General features: G+C 43.7%; 1 protein-coding gene across 2 annotated transcripts in view; it reads right to left on the reverse strand.

Moving 5' to 3' along the window:
• LOC147150553 (SH3 and multiple ankyrin repeat domains protein 2-like) overlaps positions 1 to 12,114 on the reverse strand; it is a 239,698-nt gene that overhangs the window by 106,954 nt on the left and 120,630 nt on the right. For both annotated transcript variants that reach the window (XM_086024819.1, XM_086024821.1), the window contains one exon: positions 10,307 to 10,721. In XM_086024819.1, coding sequence (XP_085880945.1) covers positions 10,307 to 10,721 — 415 coding nt within the window. The remainder of the gene's footprint in view (positions 1 to 10,306; positions 10,722 to 12,114) is intronic.

The following is a 12,114-nucleotide window of genomic DNA, read 5'->3' on the forward strand; positions in this document are numbered from 1 at the left end:
TTAAAGGCGATAAAACAAAGTTCAGTTTAAATTTAGTTTTTCTTATTTTGACGCCAATATTTTCCTTTTTAGTGAAAATGAATATTGGCTCCAAATATCAGTTATCGGCTTTTTTGACTACTAATAATCGGTATCAGTATCAGCCCTGAAAACAACATATTTGCCTATCTCTAATATATTAGAGATAATATATATGATATGAAGTGCTGTCAACTGATTAAAATATTTAATCGTGATTAATCACATTTTACCATAGTTAACTTTTATTAATTTTAATTTTAATTATTGTAAAAATATCCCTTGATTTTTCTGTCCTATTATTTTTTGAATTTTAATACCCTTAACATGAATAACAGGATTGATTTTCTTATGCAAATACTTTGTTAAAGAGGCTGACCTGTATATTTTTGAAAAAAAATATGTTTGGATTGTATGTATGTAGTAGCCTATACAAAGGTATCATAATAAAATGGGAATCTAATACATCCTTATGTATATAAGTGCTGGCTTTTGTCTTTTATAATGTAGTCAAGAGAAGACAACATCATGTCATCTTCCAAACCGCTTATCCTAAACAGGGTCGCGGGGAGTTGCTGGAGCCTATCCCAGCCGTCAATGGGCGAAGGCAGACTACACCCCGAACTGGTCGCCAGCCAGTCGCAGGGCACACATAGACACTGTCACTGAGCGGGAATCGATCCCACGCTGCCCGCACACAACTCAGGCGTGTGTACCACTACACTATCAGTGGACGAGAAGACAACATAACAGCAATAATTGGTATTATGTACTGTATGACAGCTTTCAAAGTCAATGATAAAATATAAAAACACATTGGTAATTTTTGTTTTATACAACTTTTATTAACACCGAGGCTTTGAGTGGGCTGCTGTGCAGTGGTAGGGAGTAATAGCACTTCTCAGTTTTAGCCGCTGGCGTACCGGGACATTTTACCGTGTACCGGGACCCTCAGATTAGCCCACAGTATGCTCTCTGACTTATATCATCCTCTTTTCGATTTTAATAACTTGAATGTTCATGTCTCGATTTTGATACGAAAACGTATCGCCTAGACCTATTAAGAAAGCTTTTATTTTGAAGTTGTCCGACGTGGTGGTGTGACGGCCAACTTGACTTGGCGTTTCGACATTTCGGCTTGCATTATCACAGTTGTTATTGTCATGTCATACTTGCTATCAACATCAACACAACGCCATCCCGAAATCATATTCAATCGCTAATTTAGGATGCTAAGAAACCCCTAGTTAATTATGCCATCATTGTATGATACACGAGTGAAAGTTTAGACGGACTCGCCGACGGACGCCCGTTTAACAATAGAGGTGGGCCGGCCTATAGACGGGTACTATTTGTTCCCGCCGGAAAAAAACATATGACGCACGACGGAAGGGTATTCACGCTGCAGACGGATGACGAATAACGGCCGCTCAATTTTTAGTTAAATGCCCTGCTCTGGTTATTTCGCCATCAAAACTATTTTGGCAATGTTGGTTATGTTGTAAAGTTGTTTAGATGTTTGCGATGTCACAAAAGCAAAAAATATTGGTGTCAAAGTTCAGCTTGAAATGAAGTTTTCACAAAAAGATAATTTTCTCTGTTTTCTAGTCAGAAAAGGAAAAAATTGTGAAACTTGGATATGTTCTACTGCTGATTACTGAAGAACGGAGAAGGTAGAAAGAAACGTTTTTTTTCCTAATGGAACTAGAGAGTATAATCTTTCTTTTGATAGGTTCCGTGTTTATATAGCTGTAGAACACAATATCCCACCACCTAATTTACCTGGCAACAGTCAAATAAGGGAAGTACCAGCATTTATTTTTTTCCCCAATGAAAGCACTGGAGAAAACTTAACTTCTGAAATTGAGACACAGTATGAATGTATATATTGTGAAATAACCATGCATTTTCTCAACAAAAATCCATCATTCATTGCTGTGTTGTACTGCCGTAAATGTGGATATGCTTATATCAAATATGTATAGCACAGTGGGACTGAGCCACTTCTGTTTTTAATGGAACTCAGATTGATATACAAGGTCAGCAGTGTTAGATGGAAAAACCATCAGTCATGCGTTTTTGCGATTTCCCAGGTGCCTCTGAGGTGCTAATTAGATAGTGTTGATTAAGACCAAGTGTGCATAATGTGTGCTATTATTGGACAATCACCAGAGAAAAGGAGTGAAAGAGAAGATGTTGAGATGAAAATTGGAAAAAGGGACATCATGACAATAGCATAACACTGCCACACTTACGTAGGACAGAAAGAGGGACACAATGATATCATCTGGATTCAGACTATCAATGTCAGGATGGTCGCAAAAGCAGACACCGTGTAGGCGGTAAATGCACCATATCCTGAGACGTGTTTCATTTTAGTATAACAAAAATATGCTGTGTTGTCAGACCTGTCTCCAGACCTCAATCTTTAGGGGAGCAAGCAAGTTGGTAGGAGGGCACAGCCCCCTATGACCACCTCGTGGGGACAGGTCTGTGTGTTGTGTAATGTTTTAAGACCAATATCTTGCCTATGAATTTCTTTCGACCTTGCAAAATGATTGTAATCCTTTCTCACTTGTGACTGATTCCGTCAATTAACTATGGTTTACTTAACTGTAACTGTAACACTACTACTGTCAAACTGAACATTTGACTTTACTGTTATGTGGGACAATGTCAATATCTAGTTCGTCCTAACATTCATCATATTGTGGCGTTTGCTGGCACAATTCCCCCACGGAACTAAAGGTTGAGGGATGTGTTGGGGGACGAGTTGTTACTAGGGTTGCAACTTCCGTTTAGTTAGTCTTTCTTCCTGTTTTGCCTAAGTGATGTTCAGTAAAGTCTTCTGTGATACACCTCCTGCGTCTTCTTTCCTTCGCACCACACTGGTGACCTCGACGTCAGTACTGAAGTTTCAGTGGCTGTATCGAACACGGCGACAAGTAACGTTGTTCTCAAGTTGCCTGAGTTTTGGAAGGCGTTCGCGGCGGCCTGGTTCGCACAGACGGAGGCTCAATTCGCCCTGCGCGGGATTGCTGATGACGACACGTGCTACTACTACGTCGTTTCGGCACTAGGGGGTGCCACTGCCGCAAGAGTGGTGGGCTTCATCACATCTCCTGCTCGGTCTAAGTATGCAGCATTCAAGGCTCTTCTCCTCAAGACCTTTGAGCTGTCACGGTTGGAGCGTGCTGGACGGCTTTTCTTATGAGCTTATGGAGAAGATGCTGAACCTCCTTGGCGATGAGGAACCTAATTTTCATTTTATTGAACTGCTTCTCCGCCACATGCCACCACATTTTCGGACTGCACTTGCCAACACAACGATCACCGAACCCCGTGCTCTAGCAAAGGAGATGGACCGCTTCTTCCTCTCTACCCAGCATTTCGCTCCCGACGTGCTGGCCCCGATGCGCAGCTACATCCCGCCGGACAATGGGCCACGGGTGAGCAAGAGATCCGCTACCACTGACAGCCATGACACCCAGGGCATGTGCTATTTTCATGCCCGCTTCGGTACCAAGGCAAAGAGGTGCCCCCCTTGCAGTTTTGGCGCTGCGGGAAACGCATAAACCTGCGCCCAATAGCAGCCGTGGGCGCAGGTGTGAAAAAACGGCTGTGGTTTGTCAAAGGCACCCTTTCTGGCCTAAGGTTCCTCTGTGACACTGGTGCTACGTGGACTGTACTGCCTGCCACGGCAAGCGACGTTGCCGACGGGACACATGACCCACCCTTGTCTTCCGCAAACGACACCCCCATCCGCTCTTATGGCACGAGGGCTGTTTCGGCGGCCGACGATACACATGGAACTTCGTCCCTTGGGTCATGCTCGGCCAAACATGTGCCTACAAGGAGGACCTACAGTCCTCTTCAGCCGAGCTCGTTTATGGCCAGGTCCTCCGGGTGCCTGGGAAGTTCATTCTGGACGCCACAAGACCGTGGTCGCCAGTTGAGCAACGCTCCTCCCTGCTGGAGACTTTCGGCACGTTCGCTCCAGTTCCCACTTTGCAACACGGCCCTCATGTTTTCCCTCTTCCACCCGTGATGCGCTCAGCGGATTTTGTTTTCGTCCGCCAGGGCGCACACCGCGGCCCACTGCGCCCCCCATATGACGGGCCATTCAGGGTCCTGCAACATGGTGATAAGGACCTCGTCATTGATTTGGGGGGTAAGCCTGAGACCGTCTCGGTAGACAGGGTTAAGCCGGCTCATGTGGACATTTCCCGGCCTTTGGTGCTGGCTCGACCTCCTCGCCGAGGCCGGCCTCCCCGCCCCGCTTCTCCGGACTCTGCCGGGATTCCCTGCGGCGCCCTGTCGGCACCTTCCGTGGTCGGGTTGTCGTTCCACATTGGCTGTAGGATTTTGACTATGGGTGAATTCTGGGGGGGCCTGTGTGGTGTTTGCTGGCATAATTCCCCCACGGAACTAAAGGTTGAGGGATGTGTTGGGGGACGAGTTGTTACTCGGGTTGCAACTTTTGTTTAGTTAGTCTTTCGTCCTGTTTTGCCCAAGTGATGTTCAGTAAAGTCTTCTGTGATACACCTCCTGCGGCTCCTTTCCTTCGGCACCACAATATATTCTTTCTCACCACATCTCATCCGGAAACTGTTGCCATGACACTGCAGGGGTGACTGACAGCTGCGACAGTGCACGTGTGTGTCCGTGTGAGTGTATACTGTATGTTTGTGTGAAGTGTGGGCTCACGTGTATGTGTGCTCTGCAACTAGCAAACGCCAACTGGGCGCACGGGGATGCCACAGAGCGTGTGGGTGAATGATTGATTAAGAGGGTGTGCGGGTACGATGGGACGAAGGGTGAATATAAGAAAACTGGAAGGCGTTCAAAGACGGCTGGGCGGACAAGCATGGAAGGTTCACGGTTGTCATGTAAACAAAAAGACAAACATTTCATTTTTGTCCTTTCAATTTATCTGAAAAAAGTTACTTTTCTTAATAGTTTGGATGAAAAGGAAAGGAAACAACTTGGGGGTGGATGTTTTTCCTTTGACAGCAACGGCATGGAAAACCTCTGTCCCCGATTCATTGAGGTAGTTTCAGATGTTTCAAAACTCTGACCATTGTAAATAATCTTTACAAATTGTGCGTGGCTGGTGGGTTGAACAGTAGCCTATCCTCAACAATCTTACAATATTGTTCATGTGTGGTTAAAACAGGCTGTTGAATTACAATAAGAAAATAGAAAATATTCTATACTTGAGACACGGTACAACAGAGTACCAAACTGTATAACACTGTTTCTGCTTTAAAATCGACAGATGGAACATATGGATATGCACATATGCACATGGATAACCATTTCTAAATGTGCAGCCAAATGTGCAATTCTTCTGAAAGGAAAGGAAGGAAAGAAACATTACTGTATGTGCTCAAACACGCAATATTCAGGTATGATCCCTCCATCCATCCATTGGTTATCTGGGTGGCAGCAGCCAAAGTAGCGACGTTCAAGTCAGCCTGTCCTCAGCCTACTGCTCCAGTTCCACAAGCGTAAACCTGAGGTGTTCCCAGGCAAGCTGTGAGACCAAGTCCCCTCAGCATATACTCGGTATTTCTGGAGGCTTCCTACTGGTTGGACATGCCTGAAAGACCTCACCAGGGAGGTACAGGTGAAGTATCTGGGGTACAATCGATGCTCTGGCCACCCAAGCTGGCTTCTTAAAGTGGAAGTCAACCCAAACATATTTTTTCAAGAATATGTTCTATGCAAGCCCACTAGTTGAAACAAGGCATTTTGAGATATATATCGTTTGTGGAATAAGAGTTAATCCACCCGTTTTTAGCCATCTCTGGGGGCGGCCATTTTGTCACTTCTGTCAACTGAAAATGACATCACAAGTGCTGAGGGCTCAGGTAATGACCAATCACGCCTGACCTGTTTTCTGAAGCTAGGCCGTGATTGTTCGTTACTTGAGCCCTTGTGATGTCATTGCCCTTGTGATGAGTAGTTGTGATGTAATTTTCAGTCAACAGAAGTCATAAAATGGCCGCCCCCTGAGTTGTCTAAAAATGGGTGGATTTTGCTGCTCAAGTCATATTCCACAAACACATTATTAATCAGAATGCTGTGTTTCAACTAGTGGGCCTGCCTATTCTTGAAAAAAAAACGTTTTTGGGTTGATTTCCTTTTTAACATGTGTAGAAGTATATACTTTGAATCCCTATTGGAAATTTTTCTCCATGTATGAGACAGACACCTGTGACGGAAACAAATTTCAGCTGCTTACATCTGCAAGCTTGTCCTTTCCAAGGTGTCTTGAACGAATGAATTCCACCAGAAGGTGTAAATAACGCAAAAGTGGAAACAAAAAATGCTGAGCTGAAGCAAAACTTGATTGAATTTGAATAGCTGCTAGTTGAGACTTGTAGCCCCTCTGTCAACAACCACATCACTTTATCAACACCCCCGAAGATTTTGCTGAAGCGTGTCATCCGACATGATAGTGATGTTTTGTGAGACAGCCGTCCTCCTCCGTTTCTCTGGCCCTTCTTTCATTCCGCTTCAGCATGACTGTAAACTCTTTATTCTTTTCTTTTATTCAACCATCATCAAAAGCCTACTCCTCATCGTTATGTTGCTGCTGTACTTTCACAGCGTCTCTAAAATATACAGCACATCTCCCTCCATTCTTTGACTTTGTGCAGAGAGTGGGTAGTGTCAGTTCTGCACAGTGCTTCCAAATGAGTCCATCTGCCAAGGAGGAGGAGGCAGAGGAAGAGGGCAGTGAGCATGTGTCTTAATCGGGATTGACAGTTACATCGCTCCAAGATAAACACCCGTCACACTTTAATCCTCCGCTGATCACATGCTCTCGCTCATGACACAGATTGTGGACGGACACAAACAAATCAGGTGGAGGTGATGACACATAAGAAACGGTACCGTATAACATTCACTCGTTACTGTTTCGAAAGGAGGAAATGTTGTATGTCACTGAGCTCCGATGTGCTATGAGGACACAGTTGGAGTTCTCTTCTCACCTCTTACTTTTTTAAATGTAATACTTTAAAGATTAGTTGACCAAAGTAACAAAAAAGTGTTACCTTTTTTAAATCTGACCATGGCTGAAATAGCTGTATACTGTCTTACGACTATTTAGTATGTATTATATTAAAAATGTTGTCCCAAAAAAAAACAACAAAAAAAAACAACTATATATATATATATATATATATATATATATATATATATATATATATATATATATATATATATATATATATATATATATATATATATATATATATATATATATATATATATATATATATATATATATATATATATACTTTATATACTTTTAATTGATTTAATTATATGTCCGCTGATAGTGTAGTGGTACACACGCCTGAGTTGTGTGCGGGCAGCGTGGGATCGATTCCCGCTCAGTGACAGTGTCTATGTGTGCCCTGCGACTGGCTGGCGACCAGTTCGGGGTGTAGTCTGCCTTCGCCCATTGACGGCTGGGATAGGCTCCAGCAACTCCCCGCGACCCTATATAGGATAAGCGGTTTGGAAGATGACATGACATGACATGATTTAATTATGTTTTGGTTAGTCCTTATTTCTCTGCCATTACTCCTGTCCAAATTTCTGAAAGAGCAGATCCGTCGACTCTCCGGAACTGCAGTTATCAGTTTATTTGTTTTATAGTTCTTGGAGGATGTGTTGGTGTCTCACGTTCAGCACTTTCTTGGTTTAATTCTTACCTCTCAGAAAGGACGCACCGTGTAATTCATGGCAATGCGACTTCTGAGTTTTGTAAAGTTACATGTGGAGTCCCGCAGGGATCCGTACTAGGACCCCTATTGTTTAGCATCTACATGCTTCCGCTTGGTGATATTATACGTAAATATAATTAGTTTTCATTGTCATGCCGACGATACCCAATTATATATGCCGCTCGAGATAACAAACCCGGCTAATTGCTGTAATTTAGAGGCGTGCCTTGCCGAGATTAAACAATGAATGTCTCTCAATTTTTTGCTTTTCAACTCCGATAAAACCGAGATGTTAATTATTGGCCCTGCTCGTCAGCGGCACCTGTTTATGAACACTACTCTGAGGCTCGATAAATGTACTATTACCCAAAGTGATTCAACAAAAAATCTTGGTGTTATACTCGACCCAACTCTGTCTTTTCAAATGCACATTACGAATATTACTAGAACCGCAGTTTTCCATCTCCGTAATATTGCTAAAATTCGTCCAGTTCTGTCGAATAGTGATGCAGAAATTTTAATCCACGCGTTTGTTACGTCTCGCCTCGATTATTGTAACATTTTGCTCTCTGGTCTTCCCATGTCTAGTATTAAAAGTCTGCAGTTAGTCCAAAATGCCGCAGCAAGACTCTTGACAAGGACGAGAAAGTACTATAATATTACTCCGATATTAGCCAACTTGTATGGCTCCCAGTCCACTTGAGATGCGATTTCAAGGTTTTGCTACTTGCCTACAAAATACTGCATGGCTTACACCTTCCTATCTCGTCAACTTAGTGATGCCATATGTTTCGAGCCGAAACCTTCGGTCACAAAGTTCCGGCCTTTTAGTGATCCTTAGAGCCAAGAAGAAGTTTGCAGGCTCCAGAGCGTTTTCTATTCGGGCACCGATGCTTTGGAATGCCCTACCCGCGGATATTAGAGGCACTACCTCAGTAGAAATGTTTAAAACACGACTTAAGACTTATTTGTACGATTCTGCATTGAGTTGAACTGTTTGTTTTGGCCTCTTTACTGCCGCCTCTATTCTTTTTCTGCCCCCTTTTCCCAGGCTTGGGAATTAGGTGATGACGACCGAATTGGAGGTTGCTGTTTCGATCCAACAGCAACTGACTGCTACAAGATTGGAGGCTGACCACAACCTCGGAGGCGCTGCTATGGAGATTTCTAGATTGACGACCATTGGGCCCCTTCTCATTTCACCGATGTCATCTTCCTGCAGGACTTAATTTGATTAACTTTCACATCACTTTAACAAACACTGTATAGTACTATAATGTGCGTTCAATGTTGCCCACTCGGCCTCCATTGCAGCCTGATCATCCTGAAAGGGGGATTCCCCCATCTGTGGTCCCTTCTCAAGGTTTCTCACTTTTCCCCAGATGTTTTTTTTTGAGTTTTTCCTTGCCCTCCTGGGGGTTACGATCAGGGGATGTTGTGTATATGAGCTGGTGCATATGTGAAGCCCTTTGAGACTTTCCTGTGATTAAGGGCTATATAAATTAATTTGACTTGACTTCACTCGAGTTCTTAAAGAAACCTCTGCCCCTGAGGAAGATCAACCTATCAGAGACAGAAGACATGGCAAGAGGTCAATCATTTGCCGTGCATTCTTGCATAGTGTGTTGACCTGTTGGCTTCAGCTTCAGGAGCTTTAATAACTGTTTTGGAATCCACCTTAGGAAAACAAAACAAATGCCAATCCCTCGTTTGCTAACAACTGGGGAAGCGTAGCAAACAGAAGCAGAGTGAAGGGACGTCATGAAGCTGAGAGGAAGAAGCGAAGCAACGCAGAATTAGCAGCGCTTCTGCTCGACAGGTATACATTTGTTAATTTTTCTTTTTTCTTAATAAATAATTGTACATTGCAAAAATTGAACTCTCAAACAGATACATTTTGTGTTAAAGCAAAACTGTATAACGAATAAGTCATGCTACCAATGTAAGCATGCAGCAATGGCTGACATTGGCTTGTTTGCAGTGCTAATGCTAGTTTAGTATTGCTAGTGCCGCTATTTGTAGAAAACTGGACAGTGTTCTTTGTGACTATTTATCACAACTACACACTTTCACAATTGCATAACATTATGGCTGCGTTCAGACTGCAGGCATATCTGATTCCAATCAGATTCCTCCTCAAATCCTATTTTTAGGACTGATTGTCCACAGTTTTTAGCAAGTGTTCAATTGGGATCCGACCCTGTTCAGACTGGGCCACATTATTGACCCATCTGACAGGTTATTGTAGCACCGATGTCGGAACGGTGTCGTCCAGCACGTGTGGTGTTTGACGTCACCACTCCGCACTTTGATGTCCGCCGTAATCACCCCGCCGGTGACAATTATGTGTCATTGTGTGATGATCCCCGGCTAGATCAAGATTTGTTCGGCTACAGAGATGTACTATATGATAGCAGCAAAATATTGACAAATATTTGTCAATACCTGAATAGTCATCTTAAATTAGACTCTTGAACAGAAATTCAAAAACTACTATAACAAGCTATACAGCGACAACATGAAGTTGCTGAGTTGAAGACGCTCACCTGGGTTGGCGCTGTGAGGATATAGCCCGTCGGGCCTCCTCCCCCAGCCGGCTGAGGGATGGTGACCGGCTCCTTGACCCCCTTCCCATGGTCCGAACCACCACATTGCCATTTGGGCTGCCGCTGGGCATCTGCTGAAGCAGCTGAGGTGACAGGCTGCGATGTAAAGCTGAGGAGCCAGGCTGCGAGTGACCCTGCTGGGGGGCCCTGTTTGGGTGTTGCTGAAGATGGGGTCCCCAGTTGCTGGGTGAACCGTGCTGCTGGTACTGACTGACCGTTAGGTTGTTGTCACTGTTGGAGCGCAGCAGGACCCGTGGAGCTGATAAAGATGCGGGGGATTGGCTGTTTCCACTATTGTTGCCAGATGATGGACCCTGGCGTCGTTTGGAGTATGCTGGAGCCTCACGGAAAGGCACTGCAGGGGAGTAACGGAGAGAAGACGTCAGTTGAGTGACCCGATCGATTCTATGTAAAGGAGACGTACTGTTTAGCAATACCTAAGGGCAAATAAATGGTTGTCAAGCAAATGCTGACAGGCTTTGTGACCCCTTACCAATGCTCTTGTGGACAACTGTAGGACAACTTTCTAGGCCATGCCGTAACATATATTTTAATTCACGCTTCAGGGTAAAAGAAATAAATAAACAGTAAGACGTACATACACAAACAACTTGGTTTGAAAAAAAACTCTCTGAAAACCGTCCGTATGGAAACACAACCAATCGGAGGCCTGAAAAGGCAACATTATCAGCTGTACACACATCAGGGAACAATATAAATGAATCTATTTTTCAAATCATCATTGCGTGTAAAAGTCACGCTTTTAAAGGGGAACTCATCCCAAACGCAAAATTAATCAGGATGCCTTGTCTCAACTAGTGGGCCTACATAGAACATCCATCCATCCATTCATTATCTATACCGCTTATCCTCACAAGGGTCACGGGGTGCTGGAGCCTATACCAGCTGTCATTGGGCAGTAGGCGGTGTACGCCCTGAACTGGTTGCCAGCCGATCGCAGGGCATACAGAGACAAATAAACAACCACACTCACAATCACACCTAGGGGCAATTTAGAGTAATCAATTAACCTACCATGCATGTTTTAGGAATGTGGGAGGAAAACTGGAGTGCCCGGAGAAAACCCACGCAGGCACGAGAACATGCAAACTCCACACAGGAAGGCCGGGGCAGGAATCAAACCCACGACCTCTGAACTGTGAGGCGGACGTGCTAACCAGTCGACCACCGTGCCGCCTACATAGAACATATTCAGGAATAAAATATGTTTGGGTTGACTTCCCCTTTGTATGAATGTTGCACCTTAAAAAAAAAAAAAAAAAAAAAAAAAAAATCTGTTTTTACTGTCTACCCATAAACACTCAAGGGAGAGTTCTGGAAAGTTTTGCCACTGATCAGATTTTTTCCAAAAGCTCTGTTTTAAGGGCAAAAAAAACTATGGTTGAGAGTGGCTGAAAGGCCTGTAACTGCTTCAAGCAGCTCTAATTTATGGACATTTTACGAATATAATCCTTAAAACTGGTGTCCCACAAAGCTCAAGGCTTTCTTTTTCTGTCTAAAAAACAACAACAACAAAAACATAATCTCAGGTCATCTCTCCAGTGAATTCAATTTACAACTTGTTCCCCTCTCTGACAGCCATAATGTATTCCCTAAAAAAAAAAAAACACAAACCTCTACTTTCTAATTTCCCTCCATCACTGATAACACTCAAGTGCAAACTGTTGGGGGAATTCTTGACAACCATCTATCTTGTTCCGCCCACCTCTGGCCAACAACTCAATCTT

The sequence above is a fragment of the Filicampus tigris genome, chromosome 3, assembly GCF_054856515.1.
Source record: "Filicampus tigris isolate MCC_2025a chromosome 3, RoL_Ftig_1.0, whole genome shotgun sequence".
Lineage (NCBI taxonomy): Eukaryota > Metazoa > Chordata > Actinopteri > Syngnathiformes > Syngnathidae > Filicampus > Filicampus tigris.